This window comes from Lethenteron reissneri, chromosome 20, assembly GCF_015708825.2.
Source record: "Lethenteron reissneri isolate LAM-NWPU_2019-01 chromosome 20, ASM1570882v1, whole genome shotgun sequence".
NCBI classification, from domain to species: domain Eukaryota; kingdom Metazoa; phylum Chordata; class Hyperoartia; order Petromyzontiformes; family Petromyzontidae; genus Lethenteron; species Lethenteron reissneri.
Genome location: NC_083798.1, coordinates 12,294,927 through 12,322,384, shown reverse-complemented (window position 1 = coordinate 12,322,384; position 27,458 = coordinate 12,294,927). Strand labels below are relative to the sequence as shown.

Genomic DNA, 27,458 nt, shown 5'->3' with positions numbered 1-27,458 from the left:
CCGGCGTTGCGCGGTGTGCGGGAATCGAACTCGGGTCCCCAAGCTTCGTAGTGCAGCGCGCTGACCGTACACACGCGCACACGCGCGCGCGTACGCACCGCAAAGGATTTGCAGGGATGTTCACAATCTCGTAAAACCTGTCCGACGGTACTGTAAAGCATTCACGCGCAAAAGCAGCAGCAGCAGCAACAGCGTGCGTGGCGGTGTCCCTGACAGCCAAGTGACCATACAGTGAGCCCTTCATTGTTTCGGATCTTGAGAGTCCATAGTGGTCAGCGCGCACAATAAATCTGTTGACCGAACAGCGGTTCGGTTGGCTCACATCGTGAGAAGGGGTTGTGGTCTTTACCTCCAATCCGCGCTTGTGCGTTATACGGTTACGGTAAAAGCGTTGGGATTATTAGATATATTTTGTGGACAAAATAAGTGTGGCCTCGAGTGGCCACGTGTATGGCACATGCTGCAAAGGGGTTACTTGCACAGCGCGCGGGCTGTAAACACCATCGACTGTCGTTAGTTCTGCGTGGCAAGGACAGGCATTTGTGTTGAATCACGGTGGCGAGATGTTAACTAACCTCGCCTGGTGCGCAGGAGATCGTGGGTTTCGATCCCGACCCTGACACCTGTATATTTGGAACTTGCGTCTGAATGCTGTCTCCCCGACAGACCTGGTCTTCACCTGAGGACGGCTGCTTGCGTTGTGGCCGAAACGTCGTGAGAATTATTTTATTATGTTTTATTTTTATTATTTTATTATTTCCCTTCTACGTGACTTTACCGAAAGAACCAAGAAGATGAATCTCTGCAGTCACGAAAGCTTTAAATCGAAATTTAATGTCAACATGATTATCCACTTCGTTGAAAAAAATAGTTTAGTTTAAATCTCATAGTTGCTCGGAAATCTCATAAATTGTCATGTTCAACCAGCTCTAGTCGTCTCGGCAGTGCGCTCGAATATGGCCTGAGCACTGACGGATCAAAAAGTAAAAGGCGCAGTCCTGCAATTTTCTGCTCACGTCCCCCGGTCTAGAGAGTCCTTCTCTTAGAGCAGTGTTCTTCACGAGTTTTCAGAGGGAGGGAGGCACGATCACCGATAAGACATCATCAGTGTGAGGGCCGCCACACATTTGAAACCATTGGGGGTTTGACAGCAGCACGATGATGGGGGGTGGTGGTGGTGTTTTCACACTTGTGTATTGTCAGGGGCCTCCAGTGGCCCGCGGGCCTCTCAATGAAAGAACAATGTCATCAGAGGGTGTTTTTTGCCGTCGCTTCCATGCTGGCCAGATTATGTTTTTTTAAAAAGGAAGGAGTTACCCACACTCTACTTCAGCCGATCGACTTTGTTTTGACCCACTTATGGCTGCTCGGTGGACAGAGCCGGAGCCGGACGGGGAGAGGGGGTTTAAGAACCTTTCCCTGTCGTCTCCTCTGGATTGTCGAGTCCGCTCACCACTACACCACCAGGGCAATAATATTTGTTTAAAGGATATGGAACGAGTATGACAACTGTATTATAGTGCAAACGCGTGGATATTAAATGCATCACATTGTATATATGTGATGAACTTTTCCAATAGGATAAGCACATTATTTATGTAAGACCTGACCCGGCTACGTGGTTCAGCAATTCTGCATGGGTGGATAAAGTGAGCATCACTTTCTGGTGGAGTCCTATGGATAGACTCGCCCCCACTATAGAAATGTGGAATTCCCACGACTGGCTTAACGCTGTATAGAGAAGATGAGTGCCTCCTCAATCCTCATTTTCAGTGAGAAATCACTTTGACTTTCGATTTGAGACGAGGTGAGAGCCCATTTCCTGGGCCCACTGGTCCACTCTCTTCCTCTGAACACCATTCGTGAGTTAAAAGCGTGTACATTTCTGGGACGCAATCTTACATAACGTAGCTTGGAAATTTAAAGCATCTCTCCGGTGGGCGAATATTAAAAAATGTGAATTATTTAACACGTGGTGTAATTTGTGACTCCACTGAAGGGCACACATTCGGCAAGGTGAGCGAGTTTGCACGCAACAGCAGTACAGAAATTGAAACGTGTAAAAAAAAACTTTTTTTTACACGCAGCCTGCCAAGTTCTGATAGTTGAAATTGTTGGAGAAAGCTCTTAATCAATGTGACTCCTGGCACACAATCACTGGAAAACAGCATCTATTTTGGTTGGGAGAATTGAAAGACTCGTACAGACAGACTAAAGGCACGTGCCTCTAGTCTGTCTGGTCAACGCACATCTCGTGATGGTTTTAGCGATCATCGGGTGAACAAAAATCGGCTTGCCCGTAGTCTCTTCATCACCAGGGTTATATCGCCACCGGATATCCAAAGTGCGCCGAATGTGTCTTAATTCCGTGGCCTGTGCAAGACCCACCTATTCCGACTTGCATCCTCATAAAATCTAATTTTTAAAAATTTAAACTATCTCATTACTGATTCATTATTGTATTTATTTTCATTTGCCGTATACCTTTCTTATCCTATTCGTTGCGCACGGTTGTGATTTACTTTGTTCGGTCGGTGTTAGCCACTGAGGTCGTCAAGGGTATCTTTTTTCATTCCTGTTGCGGTATGCCAGTGAGGCTCGTAGGTTACTTCGCTATACTTCACCGCCCTAGTCCGTGCGGGTTAGTGAGCGCAGGGAGCACAGATGTGGGAGCAAAGAATCACGGTACGACAAAAGACTATACCGTTCCCGTTCCGTTGTCATATGCACTGATGCCGTTATTGAGGGTGGATTAATGGAGATGTGTTCATCACTCTTGCAGTGTCACGTGGTATTGTTCGTAAAGGATAAAAAACCAGCCACGTGTTATGTGTACATATGTTGAACTTCTTTCACACCGTACATAGCCAACCGTGCTTATCGGAGGTGTGGCACACGCAACATTTGCCAAATATTCATGGCTGCAGCAGTGCAAGTAAAATAATATTTTTTCTATTTAACATATGGAAATGCATCACTTATTAATTGCCAAAATGTACAACGTACAACTCTTTTGTCAATCTATGCTGGATGAAGGCCTTCCCATTCGATATTGGTCATGAGAGGTGTTTAATTGCCCATATTTCACTGCACTCGGTCGGTGCAAATTGGTGATTGTGGGAATCAATACTGGTTCATCTCCAGTATATCAGCCACCACTGATTTAGCTGAGAATTGAACTCATGTCGGTGCAATAAACACTGCACTATTTCCATCGGATTACAAGTATGAAAAGAAATCACACCTCGCAGTGCATGTAATGTAAATTTATCCAGAAAAGCCTCACAGAACCCCACACTGACATGAGGCACTGGCACAAAATGGAATTCCAGATGGAAAGAAAACACCTGAAATGCAGGAGAGAGAAAAGCATTTTCATCCAATTCTACAGTTCACCTCAAGTTCTTAAGAAATCCACCTCTAAATCTGGAAATGTAAATTTTTTCCGAATTCAAGTATCACACATATAAAGGTACAACCTCTCATCTGACACATTCTGCCAGCGTTAACACACACGACAATGCAAACGCTCTGTTGTGGAGTATCCTGAGCAATACAAAAAAACACATACAAGGCAAAGGTGAAGCTGTACAACATCGTACTCATGTGATGCTCCTTTTATCCACCCAATAACTCTTCCATGGCTGGGTCAGACGCCTTGGAAGAGGCGAGAGCACACACACTTAATCCCAACACGCGCAACCTCTCAATCGTCTACCTGTGTTGAAGACCTTCGTGCTTGCGTCATTGTTTAAACTTCCGGGTCCAGGGCTGGGAGATCGAACCTATGTTGCATATACTGTATGTTGAACTTCTTTCGCACCGTACGTAGCCAACCGTGATACTTTAAGGTGCGGAACAGGAAAACCTCTGGATTGCAAGTCTAGTGTGCTAACCATCACACCACGGCAGCAACCATCACACCACGGCAGCCTCCCATTGCAGCATATATATATCATACTGTTTCGTGTTTTGGCCCATTGACCTTCTAGAATTGTTAATGTTATGGTGTTAGCGAGATAATTTATACACTTTGCGTGAAAAAAAACACTTAATTTTTGAAAACACAAACATACCATTTATTGATGCTCCTGATCAGCCATCCCTGTGTGGGGTGCTGTTTATTTGACAAAATAAGATTAAAATTAATAATTTGGCCAGGTAAAAATTACACCTCTTTTAAATAATTATACTCCACTGAAGACTGCAACACATTTTCCACCTCCTTAGTTTTGTTGCTGTGAGCAGATGCGTTTAGGGTGCAGTGACAAATAGATATGAGACAACCATCTGTATTAATTACATGTCATCACATCTCTGCTTTACAACCCAGCCACAGCTGTCAAATTGACTTCTGGATAAGACAAAAAAAAACACACGGACAATAAAAACCCTTCACATTTCATGGACAAACGCACTGCAACGCCTTCGTACATTTCCACAAATGCAGCCTCTATGGCTCAAGAGGTAAAAAAAAAACATCTGAACCTGGCATGGGAAACCCTCTGCGGGTGCCATGAATTTGCCAGATGAGAGGGCCCACGTCGGATTGGCTGGCCCCGTCTACACCCACACAGCGGCCACATCCAATGGTGCCGCGGCTTGCTTGGCCAGAGGCCAGCAGCATAAATAACATCTGCGTCAACTAGGTTTGTGGCTGGAGCCGCTGTTGCCGCTTGCTATTGAAGCAGCACCGTATACATACAAGGAGGGGGGTAGGGGTTGGTGGTGGTAGTGGTGGTTGTTGTAACGCCGCAAAACAACAGTGTCGTGACGGCCATTTGCCTTCCAGGAAAAATCGCAACGACGAAGAGGCGGGCTGTCATAAGTGTCCGTGTGCGCCCGTGTGTGTTTGTGTGTGAACACATTTCACGCAGAGAAGAGAGAATGGGTCGTCGTCTTAAAATGAAAGTTTAAGGGGAGGGGGAGGCCGCTGAGAGAGGAACCGAGACCCCGTGACACGGGAGCCGACTGGGGTTTGGCGTGAGAACGTTTCTCCCCTCTGGGGTTAGGGTTTGGGGTGGATGGGTGGGTGGACTTGCGAGAGAGACACAACAACAACAACATCAACAACAACAACATCATCATCAGCAGCGGCGGCGGCGGCTTGGGTTGTCAGTGGCGCGAGAAGAAAAGTTTGGAAAAGCCAACAGGTCGGTACGGACGTTTCGGTGGCTATTCTTCAATTTGGCGAGTGGTTTGTGTTTATTATTGACAATTTTACAGCTGGTCCTGCGTGCACAGAACGGCACCACACATTTGCTATCTTGTTTTGAGCAACGTTTTGAATGCAATGAGCGTTGTTGTTGTTGAAGGACAGGGTTAGGGTGAGTGGCATGGCATATGACCGTGTGTGTGTATGCATGTCTGTGTGGTGTTTGTGTAGGATCTGTGTGTGTGTACGGTAACCACATTTACTTATTTCCATCCCCCCATTAGATACTGTATTACATAATCTCGCACGCGTGATAACTGGCCGAACCGAGTACTACAGCGCTTGTTAAAGCTTTATAACACTGCGTCTTCAATGCTATAACTCAACAGCAGCCGTGCCGATTTAAAAGTAGATACGATGGACGGCCAAAAGCCGCCTGCCACTCGAGACCAGATGACATTTGGGGCATTCGATCTCTCTTCGACATCGGCCTCCCCCCCGTAATAATGATCATCGTGTACTGACGCCGATCAATTGACCGTCGTCAAATGTCAAAGTGCGCACGTGGTCGTAAAATGTTGACGCAAATGTCCCCGTTATCTCGGCTATTAGCGCGTGAAAAGCCAGAACCCTGCGTGCTTATGGTGACGGAATTATAATTTGGCTTGTTTGCACAAATCTGGACAACATTATGGAGCAGTATTAAAAAAAAAACCCCAACTCCTCGAGAAAACAACATACCGGTGATAAATATTGCCATTTGTCCGTGAATTATGGGTGAACTGCAAGGCATTTAATTGTTAGCACCGGCTTAGATTGTTTGTTTCTTGTGTGTACGCCACAATTGTGTCTTGTCTATTTGTGTCCGTGTGTCAATTTGTGCTGATTGTGTGTATGTTACGTGTATCTTCTTCGGTAGCTGGCTGTCCAGCACCTGGTCCAAAGGTCTGTTAAGACCATCATCATGTGTCTTTGTGTGCGTCAGTCTTGTCTATGAGTGCGTGTCAGTGTCTCTGTTCATCTATTTATCTGTGTGTGTCCATGTGTCTTTGTGTATCTATTTTTCTGTATATATTTATTTGTCTATCTTTATGCCGGTCTCTTTGTATCTGTGTCACTGTCTCTGCCGTTTTCTGTCTTTGTGCTGTCTCTGTATTTGTTTGTATCTATGTACGTGTTTCATTGTCTTTGTATAGCTGTGTATTTGTATTTGTTTGTATTTCTGTGTCTATATCTGTGGCCGTGTTTGCGTACCAGTACGTGTATGTGTGAGCCTGTGTCTCTGTGTTTCTATCTGTGTGTCTGCTTTAAGTGTGCCTGCATATCGGTATCTATGCACGTTCCAGCGTTTCTCTGTTGCATGTGGGCCCACCTTTCAGCGGGGTCCAAACATCTAAAACTCTGCCATTTTTTCGCAATGTTCCTCCAGGATTGTGAAATGGGTCGTGATGCCACTTATAGGATGAGCGTAATATCACCCCCTTCGCCACTGCTTCTGCCTGACATTGGACAAACGCACATTGTGATGTGAATGTGGGCAAACTCGTTCGAAAGCAGTTTTTTTTCTCTCCCCTCTCCATTAATAAAGTGCTGTAAGGTATCTGTTTATTTTGATAGACTCGTAAATTCAGCATTGCAGGGGCAGACTTGTGGTTCAGTGCAATAGCCGTCGGCTTAACTTGATTATCTTCCGATTGTGAATGACAACCCTGCCATAACACTCAAACTGATGTCGTTCACCTTGGTTTGTCTTGTACAAGGGCACACTGAAATAAACAAATAAAATAGCTCATTGCTTAACAAGTAAAGCTGGATTACAGTGGCAGATTAATTGTCTTATTTTCTTGCATAGTTTAGTGCAAATGTACAGCATGAAAACACTGCAACTACCTATACGCATTAAATACATTTTCATTTTGAGGTTTTATATAATTGCTACTCAAGGGGCAGCTGAATTGTTATAATGTTTTGCCAAAGAATAGCCATCACACAGTCAAAGGATGGTCATCCTGAGATTAAAGACATACATTTACAGATTCCAGTGATACAATGCTCTCTCTGTAGGATAGGGTGCGCATGCACAACGCAATTTCCACTGCCGTTGTGAATTCCACCGTCGATATTTCAGGCTTGGAATTCACTTGCCGCTCGCTTCGTCATCAATTCCCATGATTATTCCCGTGGTGTGGGCGGAAGCAATGGAGGTGAGGTTTTTACGACATCGCAAGCAGATAATTTTGGACATGCGTTCAGGAACTATAAATTATATCACGTCTGTGTAATTCGTCTATTTATGAATACAGAGACAGCTGGGCAGTGTTTACAAACTGTGGAACCGATGAAAAGAAAGCAAAATATTTGCCTAAATTCAAACGTGATTTCCTGCTCAAATGACCATTGAGACAGTGAGTGATCTTCTGTGTACAGTCCTGAGCCAGTAGTGGCAATTCCACAGTCCTATGACAGGGCGAGTGTATCCACATTGTAACCACTGTTGACTTTCCCACACAGTGATCCAGATTTTCTCGACCATAGAGGGATTATGGGTTGAATCAACCATCAACCAAGATATGTACTTATAACCTTCCGATTGCGAGCCGCCTTGCTGGTCGATGGCTATTTGATAATGAAAACCATTACCCTTACATTTTGATCTGAACTGTGGCATCACAATCCTGTACGTTTCCATTGTCCATGCTGGCTCCATCATTGTCAGAGCCATAAACGGAGAGTGATGGGCCGTTTTCTCAGAACAGTGGCTTTGTCTGTGCATTTGCTTTGACGTTTTCTTAAAAAGTACCAACGCATGGGAAATGTTTGTGATAATATTACCATCTTCAGACCCCCCCCCCCCCCCCCCACGAGGAAATTATCTATCTTAGTTATTGGAAGAGACGTTTTCTCAGAAATAAAATGTAAAGTGTGATTATTAAGTAGATCGTCTGCCCACTGTAATTCCAGTAATGAAGAGCAGGCCACATGGGGTTATGTGCAACATGCATGAGTGGATTACTCTTATAGCCATGTCCTTCTGAATAGAAAATTGACATTTGCGCATAATAGGATGCTCTGTTTATTACCGCAACAGATTCTGCCTTGTTTTAGTTATCCTGATTTAGCCTTTCATTTTAATTTTAGCAAAAGTGGTTTAATAAGTGCAGATGCAGCATTTGATACTTATTAAAAGGTTTCAATTAATTACGGTATTCTTTCACAACCATTGTCATTTGTCGTGGAAACAAGAGGCGATTAGAAAATTAGATTCAGACATATAGAAAAAATATATATAATACGAGCATTTGTTTATGTATTCATACGCAGACCTTTAAACGTTAAACATATCCGCAGCGGTGGTGTCAAATTTAATGGCAATTATTAACAGATGCATGCACGTTATGTCGTTTGATCATTCAGTTTCAATAGACTTCTGAAAGACTCGATTCGCACAAGAACATGTTTAGAACGTTCTGTTGATAATAATGAAATCGTTGGATGAGTGAAGTGAACACTGCATTTAAAATGACTGTATTTGCCATGAGTGGTTTCACAAAATTATTTACATTTTGTTGGGGGTTTGACCTTTGATCTGAGGAGTGTACATGTGTAACCACTCTACATTTGTCTGGTTAATTTCTAACTTGTAAAAGATCAAAGTCTTGCTTTGAATAAATCTGATTTATAACAATATAAAACCAATAGACAACTTCCCCGATTCACATTGAAAACGGCGGGAGCACACGCACTCAACACGTGGTGGGTGTCGTTTTCAACTATCACTCCTCGCATTATCCTCCCCCACCTTGCTCTCAAACAACGCCACAACCTTTTAAACAATGACATTTACTGAAAAGCAGCCACTGTAGGGGGAAATTTGGCTTGGGGTGTGCAATCAGTTTTCACCGCCAGCACACACTCACAGCACATGCGCTGTCGAGTAAAACTATTATTAGTACCACCAGCAGGCACGACTGGCTGCTTGAAATATGTGAAGTCATGATGTACTTGAGTGTCTTGTTTTTTTTGAGGCGGTCAGGAATACACTGTAGCGTGGCGGATCTTCGAGTTACTAGAATGCAGCTTGTGGGGAGGAGTGTGGGTTGGGTGGGTGGTTATTGGGCAATCAATTTGTTTTGAGCTCAGTTCTGGGCAAGTGGAGATGGAACACCGGATTTACGAGCACACGACTGACGGCGTAAGAAAACAAATACGCAGACAATGGCTCCTTCTCATATCCGTCTCTTCACATGGAAAAAAAAAACTAAAACAACTCACAAGTACAGTTTTACCTCGACATACGAAGTAGACGTGTTCCTGGAGATTCGTTCGCATATTTAAGTTACAGAGGCGTTCCCAGCCTCTGTAACTTACCATTTAATACTGTAAACGCATAATAGCTTGCCATTCATATTTTCAACAAAGACATTTTGTATTTAAAATAATTTTTTTATACTGTATTAAAATAAAATGAAAAAAAACTGACGTAAATAAAAAAGTGAAGAAACATAACTTTATTCTTATTTATACAGCACTGCAGATCGATTAATTTCTTAATCCTTTCACTGTATTTATAATTTTGCTTTTTTTCCTGTGCAAGAAAATGGTGCGAAAAAAATCCAACGTTCATTCTACCGAAGCTTTGTTTACCAAATATACATGTATCGAGGTATTATTTTATTTCTTACACAACCCACATCAGGCACGGAGTTCGATTTTTGCAGATTTATGCCACCGTTTTATCCCACGTCATAATTTGTATTTATTTAGCTGCAATGCCGAGTGGCGAAATTGGATCACGTGATGTATGTATGTTGAACTTCTTTCGCACAGTGCCTAGCCATCCATCGTGCTCATCAAATGTGTGGGGGAAGGAAGACAAACTCTAAACACAAACAGTTCTAAAGAAATTAGTAGATTTAAAAGTGCATAAGCTCCAGTGGCTACCTAATATCGGTCGTTGCCCATAAAAAAATCTGGTGGTTCACCAGCGTTATTGATTCAAGCAAGCCACACTGCTGATGAGACGCACTGTGTCGAAACCAGACCAGAGATTGCTTTGTACGTAATGCTGCGGGAATTATTCACTCCCAGAAGGCCGTGCGACTGATGTGGGTTGTGTCAGAAATACTTTGATATTTTTGTTTATGTGGAAAGATGAATAAGTGAAGGAGACATTTATCCGCTTATACTCACCGCAACGTCACCGATGATTTATTTTCAGTTGTATACTATCCTAATTATATATACTATATATAATGTATAATTTTATAACATCAGTACTTAATTGTAATACTTAATTGTAATATATAGTATAATTATATATTATTCTAATTATATGTAATTTTAAGTTATATACTATACTTTAGTACATTCAATGTGCTGGAAAGATGACACAAATCTCGGAGATAATTCAGAGATGGCTATAGATGGTACGGGAGAACAATAGACATGAATAGATATACAGCGCTGTATATAAATGAGACGTAACAGGAGAGCTGTAGCCCTGGACCAAATTGCCCGCAATGTGCCCAATCTTGTCAGATCTCAGAAGCTAAGCGGGTTCAAGCCTGGATAGCGCTTAGCGGGTTAACCACCATGCGCGAAGGACAGGCGTTATTGACAGTAGAGGGGAGTGCAGCAAATTGCCATATTGTTCTGTACTCCGTTTCACTAACTTGCACCGCCCAGCGTGGTGAGGCATGGTCAAACGTCCTCTCAAGGTGGTGTGGAGAAGTCCTCATCCAACCGGCGGATTAACAAACAGGCTGTGCATGTACCTAGCCTCGTGTGCAGTGGATTAATCAGACTCACAATTATGGTTGTCACCTTCCCAAAGTACAAAAAAACGGGGCATATCTTGGGTAGAAGAACATTTCGCACTACTAGTAGAGTGGAGCACTACATGTACTCCAAATGCATGTTCTTAAGGGGCGTATACCAGACTATTATTATACTATTATTACGCAACCGACTTTTAATGTCCCAGGAAAGTCTTACAGATTTCCCAAGATTGCCTATCTCAACATGAGGATAATCCTGGCAATCCCACTGCGTCGTCAAGAGTGCACATGACACCAGATCCTTTTGAGCTCTTGTAGCCCCAGCTCTCGATGGACCCACCGCACCACACTGTCTAATATTTTCCTGACTGTTTTTCACAACAAGCCCCAGGGCTCGGGTGAAACCCTAGTGAGTGCCACCCATTAGGGCCCAATAACCCAGCAGAGAGAGAGAGTGTGAGCTGATGCCAGCGGGGGGTCAGGAGTGCGTTGGGTTATATCAGACCCAAAATGCTGGAGGTCCAAAATGTGGTCTTGGCTTAGAGCCCAGGATGACCCTAATCTGGGCCTGAGATTCAGCCTGCACAACACGAGCAACTTGTTACTCAATGCAGTTATCCAAAGACGGGGCGATTGCACCACTGTTGGGCTGTGGGAGATGGCTTTAAAAAAACACGTATTCAAGGAACTCCAGCAGATTAAAATTGATTTATTTTCATGGCAGAAGAATGCCAAAGCGTAGCATTTTTAGCACTCTGTAATCGGTAGCGCTCCCAACACTTTGTGAATTAAATGGAAATGGCACGTGTTACGCGATAGCAAGCAACGACTAACGATGCTCCCCCTTCCCACCCCTGCTCTGTGTAGCCTACACAGACTGTTGGGGCAAGTGCTGCAAGTGAACCACCAATTAAGGGTGGCACATCGCACGCTCGGTACCCTTTCGAGTTTCTCCAGTGTTGATGTTCCCACCGCACGCACCTGCGGCATGTTCGGAACGTGGTCCCGAGGATCACTCCGGTGCTGGATTTTTGTAGCACAGTAACCATTGAGCCAACCGTGTGTATGCGCACGCACACGCATACACATGTATTTATGTAGGTGCTTGCGGTTGTTAAAAATCGGTCTTTTATTTTGCATTACCTGTTAGACCAGGGGTCGGCAACCTGCGGCTCCTTAAGGACTGCTTCGTGACCTTATTTATTAAGGACCGCCGTCTCATATTCATCACAGTGCATTGCGGCTCTTGAAATATTGAGGGTTTTTGAAACAATTGTTTTTGCTATTTTGGTTGCTGACCGAAGCGAAACGGTTACCAGTTTTTGCCGCACATAGGAATGTCGGGGAATGAACGTAACAACGTAGCACGTTTACCTCCTCGGCTGAGAGATGGAGGAGAGCTGTCCTAGTCTAATGGTAAGTACACTGGCCTCTGTCCACCCGGCAGTGTAGACGAAGATGATGCAGTCGATCGTGGTGGGGTTAAGTGTGGGGGTACTCCTACCTCTTCCAAGACACGTCTGTTCAGCATGGAAGAGTAGACCAAATACCCCCCCCCCCTCCCACAGCTAGCTACCTTGGAGGCACGGCCCGCCAGCAGTGTTCTAGCGATTGCAGGACTGTTCTACTTTACCTTTTAACGGAGATAAAGATTGTGAATGAATTTGACTTATCCCACCATGGGACATGCCAATCAAGTGCGTTCATTACTAACTTTCAAACCGAAATGGTTACCGATTCTTGAAACCTTACCGGTTTACTGGTTCTCCTTTAACAACCCTCGCCAGCACAAACAAAGGCAAAGATCCCCCGTGTAGTCTTGACAGACTTGGGGCAAGTGGTGCTAGCAAGCCTATTAAGGCCGGTACGGCACACGAGGGGGTGGTGGCCAACACCACGCCCGGCCACCTTTGTCTCCCTGGCGGTGATGTTTTCACACCACACCAGGTACTTATTTGAGGCTGAGTCGACCTAGGGAAGGCCCAGGACCAGTTCGGATAATCGTCACTGGTGTTGGCTCTGAGTGGGAATCTAACCCAGGTTGCTGGGTTTGTAGGGCAGCACGCTAATCGCTACACTACCGGCACACACACACACGCCGACGATTGGCACGCCTTAGTGCGTGCTGCAGCCCAAAGCTGTGTAATCTCTGCTTTGCTAATACGACAGTGGCCCACTGTACCATACCCACATGCATTCCATCCTCCATGGATTCCCGGTTAACATAATCCTCATCAAGACGGATTCGAACAGTTTAAGTAAAGTACATGGCAGTGTTTATAGCAGAGGCCTCATAACGAGGTGGTGCTGGCTCTTGAGAATGTTGCGTGGTTATTTTTGTCTCAATACTAAATCGCCCTGCTTGTTGCAGGTCAAGAGAATCAGTGGGATTCGTGATAATTCAATATTAGGTACGATAGACCATAACCTATAAACATCACCCCCTTTACAGCCATATTCCCTAAATCCTAACTTTAAACTCTTAACTCGTAAATCATGTACCCTAACCTTAAACCAACAATCTAAATCCCTAAACCACAACCCTAACTCCTTAATCCCAAAGATCTGACCCCTTAACCCAAAACGAAAACTAAAGATGTGACTTCCCTTATTGCAGCAACTGAAACCATAAGAACAAGAGTTGTGTGATTGGACAAAAAAAATATGTTCTTAATGTTCGTGCAGTACAGTATATATATGAAAAAAAAAATGCAAAGACAGTAGCGTGCCACAGAGTTTATTTCTGCAAAGTAGCAATTTTTTAAAATATTTTCTTTCATATCGTTGTACTCCGAGCGAAACGAGAGAGAGAGTGAAATAAAGGTACAAACAAAAGTGTAGGAAAAAATATTAAAAAACCCAACGTCAAATTGGGAGGGGGGGTTGGGGGGGTTGGCGAGATGTCTGAGACCGAGGATAAAGAGCACAAGCGCTGTACTTGGTGTTCTTTGTGCATCAAAGGCCCCCCCACCCCCCCGAGGGGCTGGAACGCGTCGAGTCGGCACGCCGTCTAAACAACACTGATCAGGCCCCGGGCACAATGGCGGTGGCGCGTTGTGGCCAAAGTTAACAGGGCCCAATTTCAAAGGACCACCGGCGTTCTTCGTGATGCTCGTGTCGTGGCAGCCGCATGCGCTGGCATTGTGCCCTGTTGTGGTCGGCTGTACACGCGCGCGTTCTGTTGTTGTTGTTGTGGGTGAGTCCTCAGTGCGGTGTGTAGACGTCGACACTGGGGGAATCGATGGGCGGCCGGATGTGGCACTAACCACGCTGCTCACTCGTGTACTGTGTCGGCCTTCACAGCTGCTGCTCACTAACAGCACTTGCCCCAACAGTCTGTTAAGGCTATGCGGGGGATCTTTGTGTGTGCTGAGGCCACGGGCTAACGCTTGTGGGGAGCGGTAGGGTAGTCAGCGCGCTGCGCTGCGAACCTGGCGAGCCGAGATCTATTCCCGCTCACAGTCAACAGCAGTGACGATTATTTGAACTGGTTCTGGGCCTGTTCTAGGTCGACTCGGCCTCAATTGAGTACCTGGTGCGGTGTGTAAACATCGCCACTTGGGAGACAAAGGCGGACAGGTGTGGTGGTGGGTCCATCCACCCCCTTGTGTGCCGTGCTGGCCTTCATAGGTGCTCGCAAACAGCACTTGCCCCAACAGTCTGTTAAGGCTATACGGGGTATCTTTGTATTTGTGTGCTGAGGGATAAGAGGACGAGAGATGACGTGGGCTGATGTGGTGCGGGAAGATATGGGACTGATTAGACTTGTCCGATGACTGGTACCAGCGGTGTCAACAGCGACCTTTGTGTGGGAGGCTCGTCAAGGATGCTACTGGGCAGTGCCAGGCTAGGTACACTTTGAGGCGACAGGGCAGTTGGAGGCAGAGCGAAGCTGGCACAGTGCGTTTATTTAGTAGCCATTCCCCCGCACCTGTGATGAGCATGGTTGGCTACGTACGGTGCGAAATATGTTCGACATACACACATACGTACATGGAACCAAAGCGCACGTAGCTCGGCACACGCGCCCCGCGATAACGTCGCTGCCGCTCGGACGGCGGTTGTCGGTGCGCGCCGTTGACGAGTGGCTCTTGCCGTCGCACAGGGTCATGTCGGAGCTGCCCTGCACGTCGGTGCAGAACACGGTGGTGAGCACGTCGGCCTTCCTCACCGAGGAGGAGGAGGAGGATGACAACGCGCCACGCATCTGCGGGGTGTGCGGCGACCGGGCCACGGGCTACCATTTCAACGCCATGACCTGCGAGGGATGCAAGGGCTTCTTTCGGTAGTACTCACCCCGCGGAGACCTAATTCTGCCACTCACCGCAGACCTCTCGGCAACCCCCCCCCCCACCACCCCCCCCTCTGTGCGCTCTTGGCTGAATGTTCACACATGGCCACCCCCTTTTCTGTTTGACCCTTTCACTTGTTGGTGTCTTTTACGTGTTTGTTGCTGCTGCTGCTGTTGTTGAGGGGAGTGGGGCTGTTTGGTGATATTATGGTGGATAGAGTACTGAGAGTGTTCCCGCGACCAAATCGCCCCTAATGTTTGCCCGATCTCATTAGTTCTCAGAAGCTAAGCTTCCCAAGGTGTGGGGAGGCCCTCGATCCTGCGGGGCATTGACAAGCGCACTTTTCGTGTACACGCACGCGTACTCCAAATGCGCGCTTTGAGAGGTTTGTTTTGTTACGGTGCAATATGGTACGTTGAACCTCCTTGGCTACCGTACGTAGCCAACCGTGCTCATCGGAGGTAATGCGGGTTGTCGTTGGTCGTGTGACCGCTGCTGTTTGGGATTCCGAGAAAGGCAATTGAAAATCTGCTTTTGGGCATTTGTTTGCTAGAAGCTGTGTGACGGCATTTTTTTGCCTTTCTCACTGTGGCCGCGCGTGTAGTGAACCCTGTGCATCGCCGTTCACGTCCTTGGGCAGCTTATCTCAGCTGTTGATATGAACGCTTTTGCCACAAATAGCGGAAACTTCATCAAAACGAATATAGGCGCAGGGTAAAAACAAGCACCAAAGATTTGCTGTGATATTATTTCAATGTACTTGTTTACCCAGGAAGCCTGAGTCTTATGACTGTTTCAGGAGGGTCTTTGTCAAGCTTCTGCAGAATGGGGTGATGTTACTATGCATAATCCCAATTGAGTGATTGGCATTTCTTGGTTGCATTTAAACGTTTGTGAATACTAGTTAAACTTTTTTTTTAATCTATGAGAGGAATCCAGAGATCCTGGCAGAAACCCATACAGAACAGGGGAAGAACATACAAACTCAAACTCCGTACAAAAGGCGCCCCAGTCGGGAATTAAATCTGAGGCGCCCTTCTTACTGAGAGACAGAAATGATACCACTGCACGCTACCCTGCCGCTCCAGACCAAGTCAAAACTGACACGTGTGTGGTGGCTATAATCTGCAATCAGAAAACATGAGCCGCTTCTGAAATCATGCACAAATGTACGATGGTGCAGTGTTATTTTTCGCAGCAGATGACATGCACATTCCCTCCTTTAATCTCTGATCGTTGTAATCGGACAAATCAAACGTGATGTACACCTGGCAGTGGAGATTATAGACTGCAATCGGAGAACAGTGGCTACTTGTTAAGCTATGCACAAACGTACGCCGGTGGCGTTTACAGACGCAAATAGGTAAATGGATTTGGCACACAGCCCTTCATTATCTTCTTGGTTCTTTCGGTAAAGTCACGTAGAATGGAAATAATAAAATAATAAAAATAAAACATAATAAAATAATTCTCACGACGTTTCGGCCACAACGCAAGCAGCTGTCCTCAGGTGAAGAACAGGTCTGTCAGAAAGACAGCGTCCGAAGTTCAGACGCTGTCTTTCTGACAGACGTGTTCTTCACCTGAGGACGGCTGCTTGCGTTGTGGCCGAAACGTCGTGAGAATAATTTTATAATGTTTTATTTTATTATTTTATTATTTCCATTCTACGTGACTTTACCGAAAGAACCAAGAAGATGAATCCCTGCAGTCACGAAAGCTTTAAATCGAAGCCCTTCATTACTTAAGTATCTTCAAGCAACATAAACTTCCGGGCCTTTGGTAGGGTTTTTTTTATCTGACACTTTTCACTTGCGTTGTTGCCAATTTGTTTTTGCCAGGCCTTCTGACCCTCCGTGCATATTGTGTACAGGCCTGGCTCCAGCTCCTCTCAGATGGTGGGGGGTGGGCATGGACAGTATTCCTGTTGTGTGGGGGGCCACCACAAGAAACTGAACTCTGGTGCTCCAAAGGGACATTTGGTGGTGCAGAGCCCACCCCAGCACCCCCTACGCTCGTTGGATATTTCAAGCCTTAGCTGCCAGTAACTGCGTGTTGGGACACGGACGGTCTGACTCCCCTCGTGATTACAGTGATCAGATCGACAAGACGTGGAGATCCAACTCTTGAATCAAATGGTATTTTTCTTTCACATAGTCATTAAGAGATTGTTGATTTCCCTAATAATTTTTTTAGATTTATTTGAGTAATGGATCACTGACTATCAATTTGAATACTCAATCGGATAATAGTTACGGGGAGGGGGGGTGGTGCGGGGAGGAAAATGTCACCTCTGTTGCCACGTGTGCCATTGCTGGAGCAGAGCTGTGGCTTAGTGGGGTGCCACGGTGGCAAGATGTTAACTACCTCGCCTGCTATACAGGAGGTATTGGGTTCGATCTCGACCCTGACGCCTGCATATTTGGAGTGTGCATGTTCTCCCCGGGGTCGCGTGGATTTTTCCCAGGTCCTCCGGTTGTTATATGCACATTTAGAAACATGCGTTTAGAGTTTTAGGCTGCTATAAACTTCCACATGATAAGCCACTTCGTTAAGCTGTCATTTGTGGCCATAGCTCTATGGGTCTTAGCTGTTAAAAAAATTATGCATGGGTATGGTCTAGTGATGTCATTGGCATAATTGGTGTTACGCTGGGCGTGGCTTGTGGAGGTTTTCCGTCTTTCAGAAGGCTGGATATGGTGTCAGTTGCCATTTTTTTTAAAGGGGCCCGACCACAGCAAAATATGGAGTTCATCACAATGTACGTAAATCTCTGCTGAGACGGCCCATGTGTACAGGAGTGTTATTATACCCTATATATTGTTACAATCCTTTAATTTCTGCGTCTTGGATTTCGTTCTCAAAAAGCTTTCACAGCCGCTTGCGCGCTCGTGCGCGTGTCTGTGCATCATGAGTTTGCATAGGCTTGCCCAAAACTATCGCTGTGTTTGATGGACTTACTTTGACTTGCCGTAACAAGAAACTGGCAAAATGCTACACTCTGCGTTGGTGACTGTAATCCAGGGTTTAGTTTAGTATGTTCCAGGCAATGTTCGGGGACACAGAGAAACTTGATATCTCACTCATTCAAACTAGTAAACTTTTCTTTTTTATTATACGAGGTAAGGCCGACTGAGCTATATAGCTCTTTCTCAGAAGCGACTTGGTCACTAATGATCGCTCAATGAAGTGGCTTATCATTTGGAAATGCACAGCAGCCAAATACTCTAAACGCATTTCTCTAAATGTGGAGGGAAAAACCGGAGGACCCGGAGAAAAATCCACGCAACCACCGGGGGAACACGCAAACTCCAAATGTGCAGGCATCCGGGTCTGGATCGAACTCACGACCTCCTGTATACCGGGCAAGGTAGTTAACATCTCACCACCGTGGCACCACCCACCTACGCATCTCAAGCCTTTGCTGCCTGGAAGATGATGAAAGCACTCCTCAAAACAGTCTTCATCAGCCTTCAAAGGCACTGCGTGTGCCGACAATTGATACATGCAGAATTATGAATGGTAATAATGTACAGCCCTTTGTCAATCCACTACTGGATGAAGGCCTCACACGTTGTCTGTTTATGACCACACGTACTTGGTTGTCGAAGGGTGGGGGTGGGCGGCCCCTTGATTGATTCAGATATCGCTTGCGGCTCTTTTTAGCCGTGGCCAGGAATCAACAAATTTGCATTGCTAGGTTCATAGGGTGGTGCACGAACGATGCGGTAATCGCAAAACATGGTCGATGCATCTGTGCGTAACGCAAAGCGATCATGAGCGTCGTTGTGGAGAATATAAGTCGCACAATAAATAAGCGGACATTGCATCGCATTCCTATATCTTTCTGTCCACGTAAAAATAAACATTTCACACATCCCGTCATCCAGAAGACTTGGAGCTGCATCATTTCAGCAGCTTTGGTTCAATACTAGCAAAACTTAGGACCAGTCTTGACATACAGTGTCTTATCAAGAGAAGTCAGGCTCAGGTGAATCAACGCTGGTGAACTGGCAGATGTTCTCGTCAAAGGATACTCTTTGTCTCTAGACATGGGCCCGAGTTCGATGTGAAGGTCTGTGTGTGTGTGTGCGCGTGCGCGCGAGTTCTATGTTTGCTTGGTGTCAACGATCACTGGTCTTCGAAAGTGTACTATGCCCTGCAATTTTACGACCCAGCTTTAATGAATAACAAAGCAAATGTCCCTCAATTCCGAGAAGGATCTGGACATAAACATGATTGGTGGGGGGGGGGATCATAGTTTGAAGGACATTCAAACACCTAAGATTGTAAAGTACTGGAAAGAGTGGACGTGGTCTCCCATAATAATAGCTCGGGGGGGGGGGGGGGGGGTGAAGAGGGCCCTTTAGTCAGTCCATAGTCCAGCTGATTGTGGTAGGTGAGGCAGGAGTTACAAAAGGTCATCATTCTTGGGAGCCGGGCAGAAGGTTTCAATAACAGCAGTAAAGGAAAAAATGGGATGTCAGATTAAGCAAAGGCCAGATAAGGCCAGGTGAGAGTTAACTGGGACAAAAAAACATGCCCTTTTAAAGAAGATAATGTGTGCAAGTACCCATATACACAGAGTGCACAGATAAAACAACAATAACAACTTTAAACAAACGGCAGCGTTTGTGTGGTACCCGACAATACTTAATTGATTCTTATGGCGGTACCCCGGGGTACAAAATAATACAAAATGACCGAGGCAATTAAATATTTTACTTCTGGGACACTATTTTTTTTCCAGGGGTGTACTTAACTTCACGACTGGGTCACCAATCAATACGAAATCAGTGCCACTCCGCGATGTCGTAACGCAGCGAGGACGATTGCGCCGAAACCCTGAACGCTCGTACGCACCGTAGTGGTGCATCGTGCACAGCTCGTCGAGATGAGTCGATTGCCGCATCGCCGACCATCAACAGGCTAAAAATTACAGCATCACGGACATGATGCGAGAGCCGGGGTACTATGGTACCGCCAAAAGGTTCAATTAACGCATGTCCCAACATCCGAAGCAAAAACAAACGTTAAAAAAACGACAGGCTCTCCTAAAGTGTTCACGCAATAAAATCAAAATAAGAGTGGAGTTGCAAGTAAATCGTCACTTTACAGTGCTGACAGCAAACGGAAAAGAGTGAAGCTTTATATATTTTTTTCCGTCATGAAGATTGCCTTATCGCAGAAAACATATACGCCTAAACAGGCCGACACTTTTGAACATTTGTCCTCATAGTTATTATCTGTTGGTGGTGAATCGGTCAACATTTATTTTATTATTATTTTTAAAAGTTGTGTGTTAACAATTGCTAACGTCCGGTTGGTGAGTGACGATCTAAACCAGTCCTGCCAACCCCCTCCACTTCTTCAGAAACCTGTGCCGCTCCATAAAATCTCTACATTTCTTGGGCAGGCCTTCATCCGTTGTCAAATTGAGAACGGCTGGAGTCAATAGAAATGCATGCCAGCGCAGTTATTTTTACTTGCATGCTTTTTTTTTTTATCGAATTACATTGTAGCTCTTCGACTCTTATGCAAGCATAGAACACAGCGGTATGAAATGTGTTGTGTAAAACCGTACGGGGTGGATGCTGAAATCCTCTTCAATTCAAAATAATGGAAGGACTAACGATTTGGACAAAGTAATGGGATTTTGTAATTGCGTTAGAAGTGACATTAAGGTCTTTGGCCGAGCAATCTGTGTGACAGTGTGGGAGAGGCGCGGGCTGCCCATGGGGCTCATTGTAATCGCGCGTCGTGTGACGTCATGCTTTGATGTTAAATTAAAACGCAGTGCAGACTGAAGTGATGAAAATCATCGGAGTAGACATTTATGTACGTGTGTATATGTATGTTGAACTTCTTTCGCAACGTGCGTAGCCAACTTGCTCATCGGAGGTGCGGATAGAGCAGATAGAGTTGCATTGGAAGTAACTGTAAATATCAATCGCTGGATGAACACCACCCCCAAGCTCCCGTGTCGGTCATGGCGGATGTTTGAGCATACTTCACTACGCTGGCCAGTGCGTGAAGAGGGCAGTGGCAGTGCAGGACCAGTTCAGATATCGCCCACCACTAAACGCTCGCCACGGCTGGGAATCGAACTGAGATCGCCAGGTTCTTAGTGCACCGCAGTGCACCGCAGTGTAGCACAGGAGCAGCTGGATGCAAAAGCACAGTTCTGGTATAAGCATGGTGGTGAAATGTTAACTACCTTGCCTGGTACACAGGAGGTCGTGGGTTCGATCCAGACCCTGATGCCTGTTTATTTGGAGTTTGCATGTTCTTTCCGTGGTCGCGTGGATTTTTCTCCGGGTCCTCTGGTTTTTTTCCTCCACATTTAGAAATCTGCGTTTTTGACTGCTATACATTTGTATTTGGCTGCTATACATTCCCACACGATAAGTGACTTCATTGGGATACCATTTGTGGCCAGGTCGCTTCTGAAAAAGAGCTATATAGCTCAGGTGGGCCTTACCTGGTAAATCAAACATAATTTGTACTTTTTATAGTTTTGCATGGTTTATAAACAAATGTTTATGTTACTGTACTCTGGTGAGGGGGGGGGGGGGGCAAAGGACAACTTCTGACGTTCGATTTGAGCCACAGCTGGTATTACTCGCAAAGGGGTGTGCTTATATCCAGCTTCTACCGAATTACGGTTTCTGGATTCAATGTGAATGTCGTGACTGATGATGCTTTCGAGCAGAGAGCGATCACTCGGGCCATCTCAAGATGGCAGAGAGCGATCACTCGGGCCATCTCAAGATGGCAGAGAGCGATCACTCGGGCCATCTCAAGATGGCAGAGAGCGATCACTCGGGCCATCTCAAGATGGCAGAGAGCGATCACTCGGGCCATCTCAAGATGGCAGAGAGCGATCACTCGGGCCATCTCAAGATGGCAGAGAGCGATCACTCGGGCCATCTCAAGATGGCAGAGAGCGATCACTCGGGCCATCTCAAGATGGCAGAGAGCGATCACTCGGGCCATCTCAAGATGGCAGAGAGCGATCACTCGGGCCATCTCAAGATGGCAGAGAGCGATCACTCGGGCCATCTCAAGATGGCAGAGAGCGATCACTCGGGCCATCTCAAGATGGCAGAGAGCGATCACTCGGGCCATCTCAAGATGGCAGAGAGCGATCACTCGGGCCATCTCAAGATGGCAGAGAGCGATCACTCGGGCCATCTCAAGATGGCAGAGAGCGATCACTCGGGCCATCTCAAGATGGCAGAGAGCGATCACTCGGGCCATCTCAAGATGGCAGAGAGCGATCACTCGGGCCATCTCAAGATGGCAGAGAGCGATCACTCGGGCCATCTCAAGATGGCAGAGAGCGATCACTCGGGCCATCTCAAGATGGCAGAGAGCGATCACTCGGGCCATCTCAAGATGGCAGAGAGCGATCACTCGGGCCATCTCAAGATGGCAGAGAGCGATCACTCGGGCTATCTCAAGATGGCAGAGTGCCCTGCCGATCTCATCGGCGAGGCTGGTTCACGATGTGCTTCTACTTTGGTGACTTTCCGTAACTTGTTCTGCATGTCCCCCTTCAAGGTGGTTGCTGCAAAACGTGTGTGTCGTTCAGATTTGCCGTTATTTAAAATGTCGATAAATTGTACGTTCGGGTTATGCCGGTTCGTGCTGTAGGACTTCTATGCTTTTGAGGACCTTAACAGATGAGATGCTCAGAAGTGGGGTGGTGGCAGGGTCACTGAGCTTCCAGTAGGGCCGGTCGCACGCGTTGATGTTAAATAAAGTAATGGGAGTGTCCGGTGAAACGTGAAGTGAAAAGAGATTTGGAGGGGGGCCTTTGTGACCTTATTAAATGAGTTGGATATTCCATGGATGACTTTATAGTGACACTGCAGGTCACCAACACTTAAAATATGTCTGCTTCTTTTCTCACTCTGGTACACTTTGGAATTCGATCCAGTCGTCTTTTTTTCCTCCCATGATGTTATTAACACTGCTGAATTGGAGAACGCATATTGCCCCTTATGTCTGATACGGTTGTGAGATGCTAACTACCTCGCCTTGTATACAGGAGGTCGCGGGTTCGATCCTGACCCTGACGCCTGCTGTAGTATTTTTGGTGTTTGCATGTTCCCCCCTCACCCCCCTGTAGTTGTGTGGATTTTGCTCGGGGTCCTCCAGTCTTTCCCTCTACACTGAGAAACATGGGTTTAAAGTATTTTGGCTGCTATAAATGTCCACATAATAAGCCACTTCTTTGGGCTATCATTTGAGATGGCCAGTTTTGCCTCTGAAAAAGAGGTATGTAGCTCAGTAGGCCTTATCTGGTAAAATATATATTTTTAGTTTAGGATGCCTTCAGCAGTGGGCCTGATGTTTCGAGTGGCGAATTGAGCTTGCTCGTGGTCGAAAGGTTACGAGTTAAACTCCTGGATTGGGGTTGACTCCGGAGGGATGATGGGCCCGAGTCGATAAAATTAGTACCACAATTGTGTGTAAGTCAACCATTGTTGGCTTATGGAGAGTTTGCCACCCCTCACCATAGGAATGTAGAATTTACACACCTCGCTCAGGGCTGTAAACAGGAGATGGATGTGGAACACCGACACAAAATTCTCATGAGCAAGAAATGACTTGGACTTGTTTTTTTTTATATAAAGCACTGTTTGTCGCTGACCACTTGGCGTTTTGGGCTTTTTGTGTGCGCTGTACGTTCAGCAACGGCGATTTTTAAAATACAATGGTGAGCGCTCGCTCGTTGCTGGCGCTTGGTACTGTCATCGTTTACGCGGTGCCCGGCGTGGTAGTTGGAGGGCTTACGTAATGCAACGGTTAAACTTTGCGGAAAGCGGCAGAATCTCGCCGTAGATGTCAACTTGACCAACTACAAATAAAAAAAAATGTCCTGCTATCCACGTACCCTGTGGCGGCGGCGGCGCACATCTTGAAGGACACAGCAGTGCCTTTGTTCTTCTTGGTTCTTTCGGTAAAGTCACGTACGTGACTTTGTGACGTGACTTTACCGAAAGAACCAAGAAGATGAATCCCTGCAGTCACGAAAGCTTTAAATCGGAAGTGCCTTTGTTGTTCACCTTGTTCATGGAGTACACTTATATTAATAATGATTTGTTTTAATCTTGACTTAAAGCCTTCGTGACTGCAGGAATTAATATTCTTGGGTCTTTCGGTAAAGTCACGTAGATAGGTTCAAAGAAAATAAAAAAAATAACAAAACTACGACGTTTCGATCGCAACACAAGCGGTCGTCTTTTCTTGAAGACGACCGCTTGTGTTTTTTGTTATTTTCTTTGAACCTATCTACGTGACTTTACCGAAAGACCCAAGAATATGGATTTGTTTGGACTAGAATCATTTTGAATTCAATTATATACAGCAGCTCGGTCTGATTTCCTGAGCTACGGAATCTACATTGCGTTTTTCAGATCAGATAATCAGATTAGTAGTAGGAAGCGGTTTTGTAGCGTTTGCAAAGACAATAATGGGAACTTATCCTCATTTATAACAAAATGTCTTAACTCTGGAGTGACTGAGAGCCGGAATGGTTCTCAAGCTACGATTGGACACGATGTATCAGCCTTCCAGCACGACGTACTTGTACGAGAATGTTTAAGCAACAGACCATGAGATAGAAATTAGGACATTGGCTGTGTTACACAGCTGAATTTGGCCAGGGCTTAATATGAAAAATCGATTTTGTTTGGAGTGGTTATGTGGAAATCCACACTTGTCAATATTAATTAATGCTTTCGCATCAATTGGCGGCGGTGGCAGACGTTTTCTCATGGCGGCAAACTCGGCCACACTTGGAATGGAATGGGTTAATATTTCCCTGCCATTGCCTTGGGCCTTTAAGTGGAGTTTTGATTTCATACACGCTCAACATGTTGTAGTAAGTATATATGGAGGCTTGACGACAGGATCGGAGGCACACTTATTTATTACACCAACACAGTTAGTACAGGTCACTTGGCTACAGGGATTCTCGACAGCTAACCCCTCTAGCCTATACCAACTCCTCCACTACGGGACTAGGGGAGGCTATCTGTCCCAGCTTAGTTAAGCTGGGACAGATAGTTAAGCTGGGATCCCGGCTCCCTGAGTCACCAGACCAGCTTCGTCTGGGCTCTCGGGGCCACGCCACCGGCTTGCCCTGGTCGGCCCTTAGAAGGACAGCGAGCCAGGGGAGCTCCGGGGCCTACACTAGCAGGTCTTCCGTCTTCTCTGGTTATAGCTGAGTCCCGACCTCGAGCCCTCGAGCTCATCACCTTTTATAGGACTCGCCCCCGAGGGGGGGGCCCGTGGGGGATACACATGCGGACGTCGGTGCGAGCGCCACCCTTGTGTACGGCCGTAACCCCGCCCCTTGTGTTTGTTGGCCATCCGTGGCCATGCATAATCACACCTCAACATTCGTAGCCATGCGCAATTACACCTCTACATCACCCCCCCCTGTACAGCTCGCAGCCGTCCCCGGCTGCAAAAAAATCAGAATAAAGGTGCATCCCTCACGAAAACCCCGTGTGTGTGCCTCGCGTAATTTTTTCTTTAACAAGAACAAGAAAACCTCAATAAGAACAACAAGAGGAAGAGAGAGAGAGAGAAAAAAAATAACCCGACGCACCCTCCCCGGATAAATACCCCAAGACCAACACATATATACACTCCGGACGCCACCTTTCCCATTGTCTGCAAGGCCCCCCAACGGCCGACCTCACAACACCCCTTCCCTTTTGTCCGCAAGGCCCCCCAACGGCCGACCTCACAAAAGTCTGCGCGTTTTGGCGCGCGTTCTCGCGGCGGGCCCGTCACAAGGGCCCGTCCCGGCACGCTCAGTGACGGTTGTAGACGGTCCGGGTGCAAGAGGGTCAGGTGTCGCTGCCGAGTGACCCCCGACCCCTCCGGGAGGGGTTGGTGGGCGTGGGCCCGTCACTCCCGTTTCACCTGGGGACGGAACAGTTGGCGTCAGGTCAGGCGAGTGCAGCGACGACGGGGAGTCGGCAACACCCTCACACGTTTGGCCATGCGTGTGTGTGTGTGAACCACGGGGCGGCGTGACGAATGGTTTTAACCTTGAGGGGTGCACATACCACCGGCGCCTCCCCCATTTGACGCGAACACATTGCGGCCGCAACACCTGCACGACCTCCACTGGCCCCCGCCACGGCCGTACCAATTTCGACGAGGTTGCCAGCGGCACCTGAGGACAGTGCAACCACGCCCTGTCCCCTGGTTTCCATTTGACCACCTGCACCCGCCCCAACCGAAGCCTCTCGTTCGCCTTCTGGCGGAGTTCAGAATTTTGCACGGCCGCTTCCCGCGCCTCAGACAATTGAGCGATGTTAAATTTAACGTGTTCGGACAAATTAGACTTCGCCTGGAGCGCCGAGAGCTTCAGCTGGGTCGCCACAGGGGGGTTAACTTCGCGCCCATACATTAAAAAGAAAGGGGAAAATCCGGTGGCCGCATGGGGAGCCATTCTGTAGGCCTGCAACACACCGGCTATGCGGAGGTCCCAATCCGTCTGGGATACCGACACCTGCTGGGACAGCATGGACGTGATGGTCCGATGCAGCCGTTCCACCATCCCGTCAGTTTGTGGGTGATACGGAGAGGTCCGAACCTTCTCCGTACCCAAGAGGTCGCACACCTCACGTAGGAGTTTACCAGAAAAATTCCTACCCTGGTCAGTAAGCAGCCGTTCCGGAGCACCCTTGTCGAGGACATAGCCCTGGACAAAGGCCTCCGCGATGGCTGCTGCCGACTGGTTCGCCAGGGGCCAGGCCATAGGCCATCTCGTGAAGTATTCAACCCCCGTTAGTAAATACCTATTGCCCCTGGGTGTAGCGGGAAATGGGCCAAGTATGTCCAGAGCGACGAGCTCGTTAACCCTGGAAACTTTTATGGACTGCAGCGGAGGGTTGGACCCCCTAGCAGGTGGCTTCCTCTGCGCGCATTGCGTGCATGACCCCAAGAGATCCCCCACGTCCTTTTCCATGCCCGGCCAGAAGAAATCTAGCTGGAGCGTGGCAAAGGTCTTATGAACCCCCAAGTGCAGAAGCCGCTCATGAACAGCCCATACCACCTTACCCCTTAAAGCAGCAGGCACCACGAGCCGCTGGCGCCGGGTTTTACCATCCCAGTGCATTAAAAGTCCCTGGAACAACCCCCACGAGTCAACGTTTTCCACCCCCTGGCCAACCCCCCCGGCGCGACGGCGCAGAGCGAGGAGGG

At 46.9% G+C, this 27,458-nt stretch overlaps 1 protein-coding gene across 1 annotated transcript in view; it reads left to right on the top strand.

The window, feature by feature from the left end:
* Positions 1-4,651: 4,651 nt before the first annotated feature.
* Positions 4,652-27,458, top strand: part of LOC133344769 (vitamin D3 receptor-like) — an 86,480-nt gene continuing 63,673 nt past the window's right edge. Inside the window, exons 1-2 of the mRNA XM_061554910.1 lie at positions 4,652-5,153; positions 15,038-15,217. Coding sequence (XP_061410894.1) covers positions 15,042-15,217 — 176 coding nt within the window. The 5' untranslated portion in view covers positions 4,652-5,153; positions 15,038-15,041. The remainder of the gene's footprint in view (positions 5,154-15,037; positions 15,218-27,458) is intronic.